Raw genomic sequence first — 21,030 nt, forward strand, 5'->3', positions numbered from 1 at the left:
TACTCTCCTTGAGGAAATCTACATTGAAGTCTCCCAAAACACAAACAGGACTATGATCTGTACTCTGTACCTGGTTTAAGCTCTCGTTGAGTATAGAGAGGAAACATTCGAAATTTCCTCTTGGCGGCCTATAAATTCCAATAACGATCAAATTCCTGTCAGTCACTCGAACTCCAGACACTTCTGCATGGCCCTCCTTAGAAAGCAATTTTAGTGACGGTATTTTCTCAAATTGAATTTTTTCTTTTAGGATAATGGCAACTCCACCATATTTACCTGCCTCTCTAGAAAAACTCTCTGCAACAATGTAGTTTGGTAAGTTTATTCGCTGAAGAATATCGTCAGAAGCCCAATGTTCCGTTACACAGCAAACACTGACATTTCTCTCGCTTAGATATGCAGAAAACATGTCAATTTTATTATTTATAGACTGTACATTCAAATTTGCGATAATAAATTTTGAAATTTTACCTTGTGTTTTGCTACTTTCATTAATCTGTTCTCCCTTAGTCTTAGTTAGACTAAGCGTAAAAAATTTTATATTATTTAATTTTTCATTCTAAAAGAATTTATGAATAAGAACTTTCCGCAATGATAAGTTCTTCAAAATGAATAATAGTGAAAACCTCATATAAATGGATGGTCGCTAGCGAAAATATTTTTTTTTTTTTGAGCGGATCGCTGAAAAGGTATTATACCCCTCTTATCCCATTTATGCCCAAGGGGTGGTTAATGACCCATGGATTAGGAATTATCCAAGTGGTAGATGGTGCGACTATTGCATTGATATAAACAAACTATACTTCCTTCATCGTTTTCCCATTTACGCGCTACGCACAGAAGCAAATACGTGTTTCTATGTGCTTGTAAACACCGACGAAAATGAGAAAAGTGATCAGGTGTACAAATTATTATTGGTAAGTAGCTTCCATGTTATTACTTTTTAGTTTCATTTTTACTTATAGCTCTGTCAGATGTTTTTGTAAATATATGTTTTTATTCGATTTAATTTGAGTTCGATTTACGTGAATGACAAGTCATTTTGTTCTGATGGGTCGTTAACTTGGGCATCTATCGAACTATTCATATTTCTGATTTTTTTTTCAGAAAGAGTAACTGAACTTCTACAGGAAGTGGAGAATTTGGATGTCAATGATCCACCAATTCTTCCTGATGAAATATTACATATAACTTCCCCTGCAAATAATGGCAAGACTCCGGACTCCGATTCAGGAGACGAGGAGGAAAAATATTCTGCTAGATTGAGCTGCTGACAGCTCAGAGCAGAAGTAGAACTTATGATTTGTTGGAAAAAAATTTTTTCATAGGCATAAACTGAAACCTAGGAGGGCTTCTACGTTTTATACTACTTTGAATGGACCCCCCTTGATAATCTGCTACTTTATAAAAATAAAACAACTAAGGCATGTGGAAATCGTAAATTTCCACTACATGATAATTGTTTTGACGAATTTCATGAATTTGAATCAGACCAGTAAAACGGGTAGTATCGCTATCATTGAGTTTGTGAGTGCACAATGAGTACCATTACCATACATAAGCATATGCACTATGGCGGGTGTACTTGGGGTAATAGGCACCCATAGATAAAGTTTTTCTATGGGCAAAACATCATGTACCTAATGAATTTTCCTTCATTATTTAGGTCAGCAACTGCAATATAGAAAGAATTTCTTGGGGGTTGTTTCTCAAAGATAACCATAAAATTCGAATTTTAGTGCTGCCACCAATTAGGTATTAAGTCCTACCAATGTAAAGTTATATGGTCTCCAAGGGTACAATTGATCCATGAATGACAAGCGCTCAAAAGCTCCTAACCACGTGACTTTCTATTTCTCTATTCTTAATCAATTATTTATCTCCTCCATCCACACTTCAGTTTGAATATATGCTAATTGTCTCTTAATATATTTTTTCCATTATTTTCAGAACGACAAATGCGTATTCCTCAAATTTTCAAAACTATAATATGGTGTTCGAAGAAAAACCTTCACAATATAAAAGATTAACCTTTGGACCCGAACCTTCCCTTTGAAATAAGAATTCTTCTTCTTCATGTGCCTGTCAGTTTGATCCGATTTAGGCGATCACCGTCGATCCTCTGCTATATCGGGTGTCCCAAGGTGAGTGGCCTATTAGATTATTATGGAAACTATTGATGGTAAAGTTTTCAAATGTTGTGGATAGATATTTGGCCATGTAAGGTACATTTTTAAAATAATTTCACATTTCCAGTGTTGCCGGATGTACGACAATTTGGCAACAACTTTGTTATTTTAAATGGGACATCCGGTATTTCTATTTTTTTATGATACTCCATAAAATATTAAATCTATTCACTCTTACTTTTCCATCTCTATCTCTAACGGTTTGTGAGTTATTAATTATTTTTCGAAATTTTAAATCAAATTGGCGTATTACGAAAATGACTCTAGTTCGCTCAATATTTGAGATTCAAGTCAGAAATTTTGCAAGTCGTTAGATATTGATCTGATCTGTGTCACTGCTTTTGAATTATGGTTGTCAATAATACAGGACTGACCAAAAAAATTCATCATTTGCCAAGTTACAAAATTGTGATTAAGTCTATTTTTTCAAATTAGACACCTAGTATATTTTTCAATTTTTGGAATCAGTACAACACACTCTACAATTTTTCTATTCACGTCCCTATACCTATCTCAACTGGATTCCGAGTTATATGCGTTTATTAGATTTCACATTGATTCAATAAGCGTTAATTTCTTTTGTATTGTTATTTTCTCTATGTCGTTCATAGATCGATATCTCAATGAATCAGTTCAATCCATAAATGTCACAATAAACAATTATTGCCTAACAGGTGTTTTGTTCCGAGGTTTTTCTATAAATAATGGCTCAAGAAAGATATACACATATAACGCATATAACTCGGAATCCAGTTGTGATAGGTATAGGGACGTGAATAGAAAAATTGTAGAGTGTGTTGTACTGATTCCAAAAATTGAAAAATTTACTAGGTGTCTAATTTGAAAAAATAGACTTTTTCACAATTTTGTAACTTGACAAATGATGATTTTTTTGGTCCGTCCTGTATTATTGACAACCATAATTCAAAAGCAGTGACACAGATCAGATCAATATCTAACGACTTGCAAAATTTCTGACTTAAATCTCAAATATTGAGCGAACTAGAGTCATTTTCGTAATACGCCAATTTGATCTAAAATTTCGAAAAATAATTAATAACTCAAAAACCGTTAAAGATAGGGATGGAAAAGTAAGAGTGAATAGATTTAATATTTTATGGAGTATCATAAAAAAATAAAAATACCGGATATCCCATTAAGAATAACAAAGTTGTTGCCAAATTGTCGTACATCCGGCAACACTGGAAATGTGAAATTATTTTGAAAATGTACCTTACATGGCCAAATATCTATCCACAAAATTTGAAATCTTTACCGTCAATAGTTTCCATAATAATCTAATAGGCCACTTACCTTGGGACACCTGATATATTATGCTGTGTTCCGTATCTCGGTCTACTCCCGAATGCTTCTTTGAATAATTGATCTGAATATATTGAATAAAATTGGGGACAAAATACAGCCTTCTCGTTGCATAGAAATTTATCTGCTAAGAATACTTTCAATTTTTACTTTTGCGATGTGATTCTAGTAAAAGTTCTCAATGTCACGTATAACTTCAGCATTGATGCCTTTGTTTTTCAATATTTTCATTAATTTTATATGTTGCGCTTTATCAATGCTTTCTCAAAATCAATGAAGCACATATAAAATATTTTCTCTGGTCACTGCACTTCTGTAGAAGGACTTTTAGCGCAAAAAGCGCTTCTCTAGTACTTACCAAGAGCATCTCTAAAACCGAACGGTGTCTCTTAAAGATCTTCATCGCATCTTAGCCTAATTCTGTTGTGAAGTATTCTGAGGAAAATTTGGAGGGGGTGGCTCATAAGGCTTTTTAGGCGAAATTCTGAACATTTTCTTGCTCTGCGGTTTTTCATCTTTTCGACAAATGTAGACTTGAGCCACTCCTATGGATTCTTCCCAGTATCGTGAACCGCATTGAAAAGTTTCACCAGTACTTTGATCAACTTGTTTTAGCAATTCTGAAGGTATTTCATCCCGTCCAACAGAACTTTTCTACTTTTAGCTGTACTTATCTCATGCTCCGCTTCCGATTTCAGTATCTCGGGTCCATCAACACAATCTTCGTGCAACTCAGCGTCACCATTTCTTTCATCCTTGAACAGCTCTGATATGCACCTACATTTTCCATCCTTTTTTAATTTCGTTTTCATCAATAACGATTAAATGATTAAATCAGAATATAATATTAAATTCAAAAGTTGACACACATGATTTTTTCAATCAAGAAAGTTATGCATGGGGTATGTAGGTCCATCTCAAGTTTCTTTGAATTTTATTATGGACTTATGCAGGGTAAAGTGATGGGAAAGCATGGCGTTGTTATAGGACTTTTTTACTTTAAATGATCCGAGAAATCTGTAATTCTCATTTGTACCTCCAATTGAGGAACACCGTGTAGATATAGTCAATTCAAAACTGATGTCTCAACAAATAAATTGCAATTTGAATGAAACACAATAAATGGTACAAAGCATCCCAGATATTTTTTCTATGCGAATTGATCAGTTCAGTTCTTTGATAACTACAGTATTGAAATATTGTGACGAGAATGATAAAAAAACCGAAAACAACGGGTATAAGTGTATACCGATGACGAATGCAAAAATCACAGATGGCAAATAGGAGGCCGTGTTATATAGACATGCAAGTAGAGGGTTTTCCAATAAAATTTATCATTTTGATATTCAAAAAAAGAGTAGGTATACTTAAAGAGTAATCAATGGATGTTTATTTAATTGTACAAGAGGAAGAGGTGCTCCACGGAGATCCAAAAGTGCTTTAGTTTTACGAACTGTGACTGCATAATTTTCTCCATTTTTTTAGTGAATTTTAATATATTATTCAATGCGTTGTTGAAGGGTGTATCGTTTTATTTTTAGTAATGGCATCGTTTTTACTTGTCGAATGTCGAAAGATAAAATAGAACCTCTTATTGGAAAACCCTCTATATTTTCAATAAGGGCGGCAACAAAATGATGGGAAACAAAAAACCAATTTCGAAAGAAAATTAGTTTCAAATAGAAAAGTTACGTTGAATCATAGCAAAAAAATATATCAGAAATAATATTAAAAAACAGTGGCACCATTATCTAAAGGCTCATATTCACGGTGATAGTACTATCACGATAGTGTGATAGTGATAGTAACTATCGCAGCAACTGTTACCATGTAAACTCGATAGGTTCTATCGTGATAGTGCGAGTGTGCTATCGCACTATCACGATAGTACTATCGCGATAGTTTAGTTACTATCAGTTATCACCATGAAAATGAGCCTCAAAGTTCGTCAAGTTTGTTTAGTAAATTCAAACTAAGATGCATGGGTGTTTCTATGCATCTTAATTCAAACTATGCGACTTTACCGGCTGTCAGCGAAAGCTACCAATATTCGGCGACATTAATTTTTTGTGGACATTTCAAAAATTAATATTTTTTTGTCAGTTATGTTTACATAAGATAATGGGTTAACTTAATATTATTATTTCTAATTTTTTGACTAACATTAAATATTTTTATCGCAGACATAGTGGTTATTCAAGGGTAAGTGCTACATCTGTAACGAAACTTGTAAATGGGTAATGTCAGCGATTTTCATGTGAATGTCTTATGTTTATGTTTTTCTATACCGGCTCCCCTAAGCCTTTACGAGACTACTAGTTCACAACTATTTGCCAATTACATTGAAAAATGGTCGTTAATAAAGAAGAGCATTCTTCTTACTTTGAAAAAGAATTTTAGATATTTAAATTCTCATATAATAGTATAAACTTAGCAGAAGATGAGATATCAAAAATTTCTCATTACTTCCTTCAACTCATAACATTTTAGGAAAACATTAGGTATTGAATACTGACCACATAGGTAATCATGAAATCATGTGTTAAAAAAACAGCAGTAGTGTTGTCGAAATATTTTATTTATGTCTACAAAGGTCAGCCCTTCAAGCAGATCTACAAGAGAAGACAGAAATGAAATATCTATATAATATATAAATAAAAAAATATATATATAAAATATAAATAAAAAAAGGTTCAATTATAATATCAACATTTAACTGCGTCTGTAAGTCAGTCTGGTTTAGTAAGGAAATGCAAACATATTTCAGCCCTTCTATAATATGGTATCAGTATTTTTACAATTTTACATATTATATGCAATACAATTTTTATCCCAGTCTGTTATATAACGTATATAGATCGTGATTAGCATTATGTAAGTCTACTAATTAACTAATTTTCTATGTTTGATTACTAACAACAACTACTCTGTAGTCTGAGCTTTTAAATGTCAGTTAAACCGCGAAACAGCTGATAACCATAAAATATTTATTTAACCTAATCCGTAAGCAACAGTTGGTTCAGTTATGAAGAAAAGTTCAAAAATCTCAAAAACAAAGTTCGTTAATGTTTGTGTTCAGGCAAAATAGTATTCAGTTCTCACCACTAGCATAATGGAATTGATAGATCAATCAGAAAAGTCGTTGTATGATAAATGTAAATATGAAGTAAAACTTTGGGAACATAAGTTCAAGAAGACAAATGGAAGACTTCCGTCCAGATTAGATATTAAAGAGGCCGATTCGAGTGTAAGAAATGCATACAAGACATATTTTAGACTCAAAACAGCTGCCCTGGAAAGAAGTTTTATGGGAATCGAAGGCTTCCATTCAGATGACGAACAATCTATATGTGAAATAAATCAATCATTATCTGCTAATATCAGTGAGGAAAAATGTGATACAAAAAAAATCAGCGTTTCTGAATCCACTTGGGGATCCCATCTCAATAAGAAGCCCATAGAAAAGTGTCATTCTGAACCTTTGAAACCATCAGCTAATTTGAATCAAAAATTTGTAAACAAACTCGCGGTGGGCTGTAAATTAGTTAAAAGAAACCCGAGAAAATCTCTCTCACAGAGTAAACAGAGTTCTAACAATTGCAAAGAAAAATCAAAAATCAATGAAAATGATACTTCTGTTTCTATTTGTCGATCACATTCTGAGCCTGTTGTATTAGAGACACATTTAGAGGATCTTACTTCAGAGTTTGATAATTCACAAATCAATACTCAAAAAATAAAAATACTACCTTCAAACACGGCAATTCCTAAATCTACCAATATAATAAATAACCTTATTGACAAGAAAATAGGGACAAGTCTAAAACTAAGAAATGTTGATATTAAATGGCTGGAAAGGGTGGAAACTAATACTGAATTTGTTAATAAAACTAAAGTTGACTATATCAGTGATGAAGACATTATTGATAATTCTGATGAAGAATCAAACTGTTCCTCTCATGTTGCTAAAAGGTTTAAGTATAGTAATAATGAAATATCTAATTTTAAAATAGTGAAAAAACAAAATTGTGATATAAATAATTCTGACTTGATGTCTAACTCTCAAATTCCAGCCGAAAATGAAAAGAAATATCCTGAAACTCTCATCATAAAGCCTCCAAATATTTCCAGTGTTTCTATTACCGATAATTCAATATCTAATGATTTGCAGAATGCAAAAGAACTAAAAGACCAAACATTGACACTATCACAGCAAAATAAAGATGATATCTCATACCGTTTATCCACTCATAAAAAGCCAATTGAAGGCAATGAACATATTAGTGAAATTGATAATGAGAAAAAGATTTCTTTCCAAAAAAAGAATTTGAATGAAAACTTCGTAAAAATAAATATGAAAAAAAAAATTTATGCTAGAGGAAAGAAGACAATGAATTTTTCTACTTACAAAAAAAACCTGTGGAAAAGCAGAAAAAAGTTCATGGAGCAGATGGAAGAAGGAAATGAAAAATTTAACAAAAAAACTAGTAAACTAATGCCTCTAGAAGTGTATCATTCAGGTGAGGAGGACAATTGTTTGACAACTTTAGATGAAGCATCAGGAAAAATCATTGATCAGCCATCTGTGCCAATTGGTCCTGAAATACTAAATGCTGAAAATGATGAAGATGACTTACCTCTAATCCTATTACAAAAATCTTCATCAATACCTAATCAAGACGGGAGCAAACCAGCTAGTGAATCACAAACAAATACAATAAGGAAAAAAACATCTGAATCGAAAGTTTTACAGAGAAAAACTACAAGTAGAACTAAACCAACTAAACAAGTTATTTCAAAGAATAAACAATTAGGTAAAAGTAATAATCATATAAATGAGGAATATGAAGATATGGAAAATGAAATAGAAGACAAAATATTGCGAAATCCAAACAATCAGAATTGGAATGATGATGATGATTTCAATTTATTATTAGAGACTATTAGAATAGAAAATATGTTGGATATGAAAGGTGTATATCCATTATATTCACCTCAGGAAGATGGATCCTTAATAGATACTCCACCAGAAGTATATGAAGCTTTGAGATTATTTGGACATGAATCATTCCGAGAAGGTCAAGAAAGAGCTGTAATGAGAATTTTATCAGGAAAATCGACATTAGTCACCTCAAGCACAGGTTCAGGAAAATCTTTATGTTATCAACTTCCAGCATACTTGTTTAGAAAAAAATATCATTGTATATCTCTGGTTATTTCCCCTCTCATTTCACTTATGGAAGATCAAATAAAATGTATGCCAGCAGTATTAAATGCTGTATGTTTACATGGAAATCAAACCAAAACTCAACGTGATTCAATTATTAAAGCTTTAACAGATGGTAGTGTCAGTATTCTAATGGTATCACCCGAATCAATCCTTTCATGTGATTATTCAACTGGTTTTGGTTCTATTCTCTCCCGAATTCCGCCAATTGCTTTTGCTTGTTTAGATGAAGCTCACTGCCTATCTCAATGGTCCCACAATTTCCGACCAAGTTATTTGGTTGTGTGCCAAATATTGAAAGAAAAGTTGGGCATCAAAACAATTCTTGGACTTACTGCCACTGCTACTCAGAGTACGAGAGATAGTTTAATTACACAACTACAAATACCAGATGGTGAAGGTGGGGTGATAAGAGACACTCCCATACCTTCAAATTTGAAGTTGACAGTATCTAGAGATGTAAATAGAGAGCAGGCTCTTCTTGATCTACTCCTTTCCAAACCATTTGTGGATTTCACTAGTATTATTATTTATTGTTTGAGGAGAAATGAGTGTGAAAAAGTTGCTTCCTTTTTAAGAGCATCCTTAAAAGATCACATTCCCACTGGTAATTCAAAGAAAAGAAAAAGAATAAGCTCTCAAGTAGAAGCCTATCATGCTGGATTATCAGGGGCTAAGAGAAAAACGATTCAAAATGCATTTACCTCTGGCGATTTAAGAATAGTAGTTGCTACTGTTGCCTTTGGTATGGGTATAAATAAAGCCGATATACGTTCTGTGATTCACTACAACATGCCAGCAAATTTTGAAAGTTATGTTCAAGAAATTGGAAGAGCTGGCCGGGACAGACTGCCTGCACATTGTCATATATTTCTTGATAGGCAGCACGGCGATGTTTATGAGCTTCGACGTCATATATATGGAAATAGTGTCGACCGACATGTAATAAGAAAGCTATTGAGAAAAGTCTTTATTCCGTGTAAGTGCGAAAGTACTTGCATGAAACACGAAATTATGTTCTCCGTTAATGCTACTGTTGGTACATTGGATATACCAGAAGAAGTCATTTCTACATTACTTTGTTACTTGGAATTGCACGAAAGAAAATATATAAAAGTTTTAAAACAGTCTTATGGAAAATGTAAAATCACATCTTATGGAGGCAGTGCGGTGTTACAAAAAACAGCTCTCTCCTGTGAACCATTAAAATATGCTTTAAAAATCAATGAGAGTGAGCAAGAATCTTCCAATTCAATAGAATTTTCTATAATGAAAGTTGCGAAACATCTCAATTATGATACAGGTATCCTCAAACAAATCTTGAAAAATTTAGAATGGACCAATATAAATGGCCAACCTAAAAGATCAGCCTTGAATGTTGAGTTTTCCGATTTAAGCTTTCATCTTCTGTCTCCTGGTAACTTACCTGATGAAGATTTAGATGAGGTTTTAGATACATTGTACACTAAAGTTTCAAGCCAAGAGAATGTAGCTTATGCACAATTAATTGATATTAATCGAACTTTATCGAAAGTGGCATTGCCAACTTGTAAGAATTTCAATGAAACAGACGAAAAAAGTGAATCACTTAAAAAGGATATACGAGTATACTTCGATTCAGAAAAAGTTATTGGACCTATAGAGATTCCCGAAATTTCAGAAGAAGACAGAAATTCCATAATTCGTGATATTAGATTATTAGTTGATAGATATGGAGATGAAAACTTCACCGGACGATCTGTTGCAAGAATATTTCATGGTATTTCAAGTCCTAACTTTCAACCTCGAATTTGGGGAAGAACAAAATTTTGGAGGAGTCATTTGAAAGTTCACTTCAATACCATTTGCAAAATTGCAACTAGTGAATTAATTAAAATTCATCCATAAAATCTCATCCCTATTGGTATGTTTTAGTAAAATTTTATTCTCCCATCTGTGATTTATTTTCCTTCTATCTTTACAAAGATATAATGCCCAATACTCAGAGGAAAGAAAACTTTCCTCTGAGGCCCAATACTTTGAACCATTAAATGAATACTTGCGACTATTGACAATATTTTCTAAAAAAAGTGAAAACAAAAGCTGAAAAATAATCTGCATATATTAATTTAGTCAAAAATATTGAAGTAATCTTCATATCTTGAGTAGCTGGGTGGGTTCCTAATTCTGTTAGTTGAAAATATTTGGTTTTACCTGTTTTGCATGAAATTTTCTAGATCTATATGATTAATTCTGAGTGGAAAATTATTTTGGATTAATATTTTCTATGGGTCGTTAAAATCTTCTAGAAAAAACAATTTTCAACCCACCAAAATTTTTAGTTTGAGGCAGGAATTTAAAAATGAAAATTCATGATTCTATGAAATTATAGTTTCAATAATTCACAAAAGCTCTAGGTTTCTTAGAGGACTCATATATGCCTAAGGTCCTAATAAACTTTTAATCAAAATTGCTGAGATAATGGAAATTTATCAGTTCTATTACTTTAAACCAATGATCCCCAAACTTAACTCCACGAACACCATGGTGTTTACAAACCATTTTACTTGTGTTCGTCACTATTTAAATTCAAGAGAAATTTATTTATTTGACAAAAATAAATATTATTTTTCGGATACAGTAATTTGTCTCTGCTACCAGTATTTCATAGATATCTAAAACAAATGTATCTTAAAAGTGCCATTGGAATGAAAACTTGCCTTTAATTAAGAATCCTTAAAATTTAGTTATCGGAACATGTTATATCGTCTAAAAGGAAATTTCTTTTGAATAAACCTTATCGAACGCAGGTCGTTTCATTTGAAAAAACGCACTTTTTATCATTTTATTATGTCTCGTTGAAGCCTGTTATTTTGAACAACCCTGTTATAAGGACGTATTTTATTACACATAAATTATACACGGGATACTGGTAATCCATATCCGAAATTTCGGGATTTTTCTAAGATTCCAAGTACCTACCGAAGCTATGTTTTTCACAAAGAAATAAGTAAATCAATCAAATACTCGAAAACTGCTAGAGATAAGGAACAAGGAAGTTAAAAAATAAATGATCAACCTACCCCAAATCGAAAAAATTAATAATATACAGGATGTTCTATTTGAAATATCGAAGTTGTTTTAGTACTTTTTGATATGAGCGGCAGCACTGAAAATATCTTAGATCGATTGACGAAACCAAATTTTCAATAAAATCGTAACTTCCGTTCTCCGTAAAAGTCTTATAGGATACCATCGACTGTGGCCCACTCTGTATATCGGCGCCAATAAATCATGGGAGAAGAATATTCAATTTTGTCTATTTCGGATGAAAATAGACTGCAATTATCGAGAAAACAAGAATTCATGGATGGATTTTATATACGATATCGAAATTTCATAGAAATTTTTCTTTAATTTGAGGATTATAAAATCTTGACCAAATTTTCCATGAGATTTCGTATAACTATTTTGCCACTGCTTCCAAAAGTGGAATTCGATCGGATAGGCTTAAATAAATCATTTTCATTATATTTTGCGTTATTGAGCAAATAGAACTTCATATGGGTAATTAATACCGGAACCATTAAACGGATTTTGCTCATTAACGAACTCAAGCATGATATTTATTATTGGACCCTGTGCGTCAAACCCAATCGTTCGAGACCACTATCAGCTCAAAATTCTAAAATGACTAGCATTTTCCCTGACCTGGAAAAAGTGCGCAAAAATCATCGTAAGAATATGGCACAAAAAATGATTATTATCTTACCAAATCAAAACGTAAGCCGAAAATTATTAAAATTGTTCTAGTGTTGGGGGTTCGGGTTATTAATGTCACTTTGTTTATTTTTTGAAATTTATACAATTTATAATTTGTACATTGTATATGTAATTGTACATTGTATATTATTAAGTCCTCAAAGTACGTATAAAGAAACTAAGGATATCGGAGTATGCTGAGGAGTCTCACCACTACCAGTCTCTGGCCTAACCTAAATATTGTCTTTACCTAACCTAACTTATCCTTAAATTGGGAAGCTGACATTGTAAAATCCGATATTTATTTATTTATTCAAAGCAAATATCGAATATAAAATACTTTACTGTAATATAGAAGATAATTTTAAATATTGAAATGGCTGCAAAAATGAATATTCTTGATCCCCTGTCATCGGCTAGTTCAGAAAGGTATTTTATGATGTATTTATCATAACCAATAAGATTTTGGAGTTATTATTTATCAACTATTACCTAGAAATCTTATAACATCAATTATGAGTTTTTTTGCCTATTTCATAAATCTCTAATTTACTCACCTATAACCTACTTTGATGCCTTATACAGCATTTACTTGCAAAATTGAATTTTAGTAGTGATGACGGAATAGAAGTACAGTCTGAATGTATTGAAGTTTTTGCTGATGGAGAAACGGAGGAAGAAAAAAGTCCTGATTTTTACAACCATTCGGTTTTTCAGACAACAGTATCTTTTCATCCTAGACCCCCATCCACAGGTGAGTTTGCCAGGTATTTTACATATTCATTAGTAAGTTAGTATTTCTAATATTAGGCTGAATTCGCCAGTGCTCAGACAGTTAACATGTATGTGAACTTTTGAATAGTTTGAAATTCTATTATTGAGAGAATTGGTTAAAATTTGTGTTTATTGAATATTTTGAAAATTTCTTTTCAAACTGAATATAAATTGTAATTGTTTTTGTATAATATTGTATGTAGTTATTCATTCTTTCGAAGCATATATTTGCCAGTGATTGGACCAGCGCCTATCTGTGGTTGACCAGGCATTGCCAGTTCTCCGACAGGTAATGAACATTTCTTCAAGGCTCTAGAAATTGAATGCAATAAATTCTAAGGAAATATATATTCATTGAGTTTTTCATATCTACTTTTTTGCATAAAAAATGAAAACATTTTTAAAAGGTGACAAAGGATAAAATTATAGAGAAAATATCAATGATGTAACAATCAACAAACCCAAAAAATATTTTCAGGAAAAGGAATAAGAGATTTTCCTTTCTTTTCTTTTTTTACAATATACACATTTCGCCATGTTATTCAATCCTAATATTTTCTCGGTTTTGGGGCAAAAGATGAAGTCTTTTTCATCTGTTTTCAGAACAGAACTTGATTCTTTGAATAAATCAACACTGCCAAATTTGTGTAAAAATGTTTCTGATTTGAGAAACTGTGCTTTTAAGTTTTCTGAGAAGACCTTGGCTTTTAAAGAATCAGTGCTTCTGTTAACCTCGTTGTAATTCAAGGTGCCTTTTGGGGAATTTAGAAAACCATTTCTGCCCCGAGCATCCATTTTTACATGTGGTTTTCAGATTGTTATCTTCTTAAATTTTCTGAACAGCCTGCAGTAACTCCTTCTTTTTCAGCCAAGTCACAATTCTTTCCTCATTATTGGCTCTCAATACAGAATCTGGCCCATACGATGTTTTACACAATTTCACGCGACTCTTAATTCGGTCTAGAACTTAGGATAACTATATTGGCAACTAATTTCTAATTTTGGCAGATAGTTTCCCAAACAGCAATTATATCAATTGTAAGAAGTTTTTCTTTGGTTCCACTCAAAATTCATATACACTAAAAATTGATTTTTCAAATGGAATATGAATATTATTGAATACCTGGAAGGCTAACCAAGCCATAACAACCCCAAGTCAAATAAATAATAATATGACGGATTAAATTTACATCTTTCTTTTTTTTTTGTTGACCTCATAGTTACATTGTAATATCCAACTTTTCAAAGGTCGTTTAATTTTTTAAATAATAAAAGTTGTGTTTCTCATAAGTTATGTACAGGTACTCACATATACATCATTTTCTCGAATTTTATTTATATTTAAAGAGGTTAAGTAAAAGTAGCTATGCTAAACTTCGCCTCTTCGCCTTTTTTTCTTTAATGAAGACAATTTATTATTATTATATAAAATTACCATCTAGATAATATAAGAACAAATAGAGCCAAAAATTCACCGATCTATCAGGCTGCAATGGAATACAACAACTTACCAGAAGAAGTAAAGAAGGAAGAATCTTTAAAAGTATTCAATAGATTACTTAAAAATTATAAAATGTCACATTCATTCTAGGTGTTTTTTACTTTCACTTTATACTAATTTTTGTGAAACATATTCATTCTATGGAAATATCAATATATTGATGATTTGTAGAATTATGTATTAAATAAATAAATAAACAAAATCGCCATTTGTCCGGCAACTGGTAATGTCGGGCTCACCGAAAAAAGCATCTCATATTCTTGGTTAAGTGATTGAATGAATTTGGGAGAATAAACTATTGTGAAAGAAATAAACCTAATGTTGAGTAGCAAATTGAAAAAATAAATTTTGGTATTGAATTAAGAGGTAATATTTTTTTTGCCTCAAAATAGTTGCTCATAAATATTATAATTCATTCATTTTTAAAATAGGAGAAAAATAACATAAATATTTTCAGTTATTTATACTCAATAATTTTGAAAAAATCAAATCTTTTTTTTTCAATAAATTGTTGAAAATTGTGGATAAATATTCCATGTTTTAATTGAAGTTTTGAGGCCTTAAATAGGTAAACAGGAACATTATATAAGTAGCACAATGGATAAACCAAAATCAATAATTCCTTCCTTCCTTCTTAAGTCTCTAGATATCGACTCCTGGACATAGGCCTCTTCCATTGCTTTCCATATCGATTTCTGCTAGGCAGTTTGAATCCAGTTTTCCCTGCATGTCATTAGATATCGTCTCTCCACCTTGCTTAAGGATGCCCAACACTTCTCTTTCACCCCTTTGGACGCCACTACACCGAAATAAAAATAATTGTCCAGTATTAATAAATGAAAATTATCCATGGTCATAAATCTGGGTGCGAAAATATTCTGGCAGAAACCATCATGCTATGCTACTGCATGAGACTTGATCTTGGTGAATTTCAATATTTGAGGTTATTCTTCTTACTCCTTACCAGTAATGTAATTAATTGTATGTTCTAATCTTAGTGCTATTTCATCGGGAGTGGTTATTATTTTCAAATCAAAATAAACCAGAACTAAGATATATATATCATAATTAAATCAATTAAAACACATCTGATTCTCCTAAATTGCATAAGCTCTGGGAATTTCATAAACCTAACATTTTTTTTAACAATCCTCCAAATGTGAAAAACACCAACTGAAATTCCTTCAATTTCCAGGTTCTCAAAAATCACCAAAATGCAGAAGACAGAGAACTACTTCACTGAACCAATCTTCGAACAAGGGATCTAATGAATCAGTGATAAGAACTTCTCATAGAACCATTTATACTGCAGGAAGACCACCATGGTATAACAGTGAAGGTCAAAAGGTTGAACCATTTGTGATTGGTATGCATTCATTATTACTTTCTGGGATAATGTTCAGTGGGGTGATAAGATGATTTTTATGTTTCTTGAGAATTTCTTTGAAAAAGTGACTATTATTGTTAATTAAATTCGATAAATCAAAATTTCTAAGCCAATTTCTGCTAGCGCTGCAGACTTTGAACATTTCTACAGATCAGAAATGTCCCAGGTCAGCGGCACCTCTACTTATACCTCTTCAGGAGAAGAACCTAGAAACCAGGGAGATTCAAAGTGAAAAAAACTTAAGAAAAAGTCAACCAAAAACGCTACAGATAAAAAAAGATAATAAATCTCCTGATATTGTATTCAAACAACTCAAATTAATAAATGATCCAAAACATTTTCACCAATGAAAATTGATAAGGAAAATAATGAACAGTCAATATCTTCCATGTCTAATTACTTTCCATGTCAACAAAAAATAATCAACTACAAGAAACATCGAAAATCAAAACAAACCAACCAACATAAATGATAAACAGAAACTTTTCAGCCAAAATTGATGAGATCAAGAAGATCGAATATTCCAATTTATTTCATATTAATTCAGAAAATAAATGTATAGAATACAAATGTTGACCATTTTGAATACGAAATTTCCCATGTAGAGCTACAATTCTCAAAACCAACCTCGGCTTTATCCTCAAATACAATACTCATAAAAAGTAGTTGAAACAAGCCCTGTCAGAACTAAAAAACAAGAAGAGAATAGTCAGTTACAAGGAAACAACCGCGTAAAAAACAAAGGATACAAAAAGGGAGCCTCAACAAACGTACTCTGGTGATTTCAAATATGGAAAAGTGTACCAAAGAAAAATAAATAGTCAGCATCTTTTATCTTGAAACATAACATGGACACTTCAAAAGGATTATCTCAAGAGCCCTGTCAAAACCTACAAGATTTATCAGAACTGTTATGGGTGAAATTGAATTGAATTTGAAGCACTTGTGAATAATGGATTCTTTTTCATGAATCAATACTATTTGGTATATCCCAGCCATCCACCAGACCTAACTTCTATACCTTGTAACAAATGTTTGCAAGTCGACCATAAAACAGATTCTTGCACAAACTCGAAATGTCAAGGACCAGATAATATGTCTCAGTGCAAAACCAATAATGCACCCAATGCTTGTCTTGTGGCGTGTTCAATTAAATGTACAAAATATCCAAAAAACCCTTAGGTATTCCAAACGCTAATGTCAAGCCACTTAACAAAAAGACAAATGAAATAGAAGATCTCTCAAAAAAAGCCGGTAATAGGCAAATTCACGTGAACAACTAGAATAGTAGTACTAGTAATAGGCTGAAAGACCTCTGGTCGATGGCCATCAATTAAACTTTATCTCTGTGCAGTGGGAATTTTAGTTGAAATTTACTATTTTCCTCATTAAGAAGGGATGAAAGAAAGAAGCAAACAAATGAAAATATACATCTGTAAATATTTTCAATACAAACTGTGTTTTTTTATAGGTATTTGTGGAGGAAGTGCATCCGGTAAAACTACGGTTGCGGAAAAAATCATCGAATCTCTCGGTGTGTCTTGGGTCACTCTTTTAAGTATGGATTCATTTTACAAAGTTCTTACTCCTAAACAACATGAAGAATCTCACAGAAATGAATACAACTTTGATCATCCAGAAGCATTTGATTTTGAAATATTATCAGATACATTGAAAAAATTGAAGGAGGGAAGAAAAGTTGAAGTTCCTATTTACAATTTTGTAACACATTCCCGAGAATCAAGAACAGTAAGTTCAAATTGCTCATTTTTAATAGTAAAATATAATTTAAATATTGATTTACCAACTTAACAAGCTTCCACGTTACTCACATCTCTCTAATATATTTCAGAAAACAATGTATGGAGCAAACGTTATAATTTTTGAAGGTATTTTGGCGTTTTACAATAAAGAAGTGCGGGATATGTTGGACATGAAAATTTTTGTTGATACTGATGCAGATGTAAGATTGGCAAGAAGACTCAAAAGAGATATTGCTCAACGTGGTAGGGATTTAGAAGGTGTTTTAAAGCAGTATAAAGGTATGGTGCAACCTTCTTTTAATCACTATATTGCACCTCTAATGGTGTATGCAGATATAATAGTTCCAAGAGGAGGAGAAAATGAAGTCGCTATTCAATTGATTGTACAACATGTTCATACTCAACTACAGTCGGTAAGTAATTTCAGTAATACATAGAAAACGGATCACCCAATTTTATATTCTAGTTCAATATGGTAACAAAATAAATTAAGCTAAAAAAAGGGGTAATCAAATTTGATAACAAAATTTTATTGATCATCATAAAAGATGAAATAAGAATTTTGAATTTTTTGTAACAAATGCAAATTACTATCAATATGATAACATGTGGTTTGATGGAACTTAGTACCAAGAATTTTTTTATTGACTCAAAGTTTGATTATCTTCAAAAAACTTTGATATAACTCAACCAAAAGAAACCTAATGAGATATGATTCCAGACTCTTTGTGAACTACATTAGCTGAGAGTACTGAAATTGAAATAGATCTATTTTCTTCCTGGTTCCATGAATTTAGGTTTTTTTTAATCAATTAGCTGCTTGTATTCTTAATTAATGCAATTAAATATCATCATTCAGATGTTCATTGCAAATCCTCAACAAAGGCTACACCTGAATATTATTCATCTTTTTCAGAGAGGATTAAAAATTCGTGAAGAATTAGCTCAATCTCATGCCTTCAGTGGCCAACCCTTACCAGACACAGTCAAACTATTACCTACAACCCCACAAATAAGAGGTCTACATACATTCATCAGAAACAAGGATACTGCTAGAGATGAATTTATTTTTTATAGTAAACGATTGATTAGACTTGTATTAGAATACACATTGTCATTGATGAAGTTCAACGCAACCATAGTGGACACTCCACAAGGTGTTACCTATGAAGGTTTGTTGTATTTCCATTTATAATAATAAGAGGCGATGCCATTTTATTAACTCCATAACTTTTACTACTTGCATTGCTAATCAATATTTCTTATAATTCTTAGGAAAAAGAATGGCAACAGATAAAATTTGTGGGGTTTCAATTTTGAGAGCTGGTGAAACAATGGAACAAGCAGTATGTGATGTATGTAAGGATATAAGAATAGGAAAGATTCTTATTCAAACTAATCTCCAAACAGGAGAGCCTGAGGTAAATCTCACATTCATAATACAACATGTAATTTTCTCATTATTTAGAAAAATGGTCCATTTTTGAGCTCTCAGATCAGTAATCACAGAAAGATTGGAATTTTAATTTTTAAATATTCTTCTTAAATTTTCTGTGGTTCTATGTGATCAATTTTGCATAGATCTTGTTATTTCTTATGAACACCCAAAATCTCAATTCCATTTATTTTGTGGTCATAAAATAATGGTTGATTTTTTTCTTCTTCAATTTCCCATGGTTCTGTTTAGCGATCAACATGCAATTCTTCAGGAGTCTTGAATGTTACATTCTACTTCCAAATGAAAATTTTCATCGCGATTAATTGACAAGTTTGAAATTAATAAGAAAAAAAAATTTGAGCAGCCATATTTATGGAAGCCCTAGTCAGATTTTGCCCATTAATTGTAGGTTATTTTTATTTTAATGTCATCGAGAATATTTAAAGAAAATATAAATACTAGAATTTGGTGACATTTCACTTAATACTGACTTCAAACTTATATTGAAATTACTTTTTTTGGTGACTCGACATTATCCTATTGAAAAAATATTGAAATTATTCCAGATTATTTTATTTTAATGTCTACATCTCTAAGTATAGAATATCAGTTATCAGAATAACCTTATTCAATACTTTTTCATTCGTAACCAACGATTTTAATGAATAATCATTTAATTTCAGCTATATTATTTAAGACTTCCCAAAGATATAAAAGATTATAAAGTAATTTTAATGGATGCAACAGTAGCCACAGGAGCAGCAGCTATGATGGCCATCAGAGTTTTACTTGATCATGACGTTCAACAAAGTAACATTATTATAGTATCATTGTTGATGGCAGAATCTGGAGTTCATTCTATAGCGTACGCCTTTCCAGATGTTCAAATTGTGACAACTGCTATTGATCCTGAGATCAACGAAAAATTTTATGTATTGCCAGGTATTGGCAATTTTGGTGATCGCTATTTTGGGACGGAATATAATTGATTATATTTGTTGTGACTGTGAGTGATTTTAATGGAAATATACTATTTTATTCGCTGTTTTATTGATAGTCAATAATATTCAATTTTTCTAAAATCAACTTTCAAAAAAAATCTTTGTGGTATATGAATATAGTCAATGAGAAATAGTGGGATCTTCAGTGAACAATTCTCATCATAATTTTTCATTGGAATCAAACTACTAGATATTTGTTTCATATTTATTTCTGAAGTAATGGCTATCGAGAAAGCTCTTTTCTTATTGGAAAACAATGAAGATGTTTCAAGGGAACGTAAAAACTGCAGTGGTCTTAATTATTAATTGAAGATATCTTGTTTTCGGTTAGTGATCGACCTAACCTAATCAAATACCACCATAATAACATGAATTGGTTGGAACGACGACAGCCGAAATACCCGAGGGAATAAGTAACGGTAATGATGACAAAAAAATGGAATGGAGATGTTTCATATATTTTTAATTATTTTGGCCCCAAAGAAAAAAGCAAAAATCCATTCAAATGTACTCATGACTACAATAACAACTGACTAAACTCCATCTAATTCCCCAAAAATATTAATATTATCTAATTGACTACAATTTTGTTCTTTAATGCTCTAAAATAAGGATAATTAAGAAATATTTCACAATATTCAATCACTTATCTAATTTGCTCATATTCTACAAACATGAGAAAGTAG

The 21,030-nt window shown here is 31.8% G+C and overlaps 2 protein-coding genes across 3 annotated transcripts; both read left to right on the forward strand.

The window, feature by feature from the left end:
- Positions 1-6,439: 6,439 nt before the first annotated feature.
- On the forward strand, positions 6,440-10,669 carry LOC123672961 (ATP-dependent DNA helicase Q4). The gene has a single exon (XM_045607328.1). It carries the CDS (start codon positions 6,625-6,627, stop codon positions 10,624-10,626), a length of 4,002 nt encoding a protein of 1,333 aa, XP_045463284.1. The 5' UTR covers positions 6,440-6,624; the 3' UTR covers positions 10,627-10,669.
- Positions 10,670-12,691: 2,022 nt separating this feature from the next.
- Positions 12,692-20,393, forward strand: LOC123672965 (uridine-cytidine kinase-like 1). 2 transcript variants are annotated; one of them, XM_045607334.1, is made up of 8 exons: positions 12,692-12,909; positions 13,095-13,234; positions 15,951-16,121; positions 17,614-17,891; positions 17,995-18,318; positions 18,822-19,077; positions 19,181-19,326; positions 20,027-20,393. In XM_045607334.1, exons 1-8 carry the CDS (start codon positions 12,857-12,859, stop codon positions 20,330-20,332), a joined length of 1,674 nt encoding a protein of 557 aa, XP_045463290.1. In that variant the 5' UTR covers positions 12,692-12,856; the 3' UTR covers positions 20,333-20,393. The 2 variants fall into 2 exon arrangements, with proteins under 2 accessions (XP_045463290.1, XP_045463289.1); XM_045607333.1 differs by having other exon boundaries at positions 12,694-12,909; positions 13,092-13,234.
- The last annotated feature ends 637 nt before the right edge of the window (positions 20,394-21,030 follow it).

The sequence above is a fragment of the Harmonia axyridis genome, chromosome 2 (assembly GCF_914767665.1).
Source record: "Harmonia axyridis chromosome 2, icHarAxyr1.1, whole genome shotgun sequence".
NCBI classification, from domain to species: Eukaryota; Metazoa; Arthropoda; class Insecta; order Coleoptera; family Coccinellidae; genus Harmonia; species Harmonia axyridis.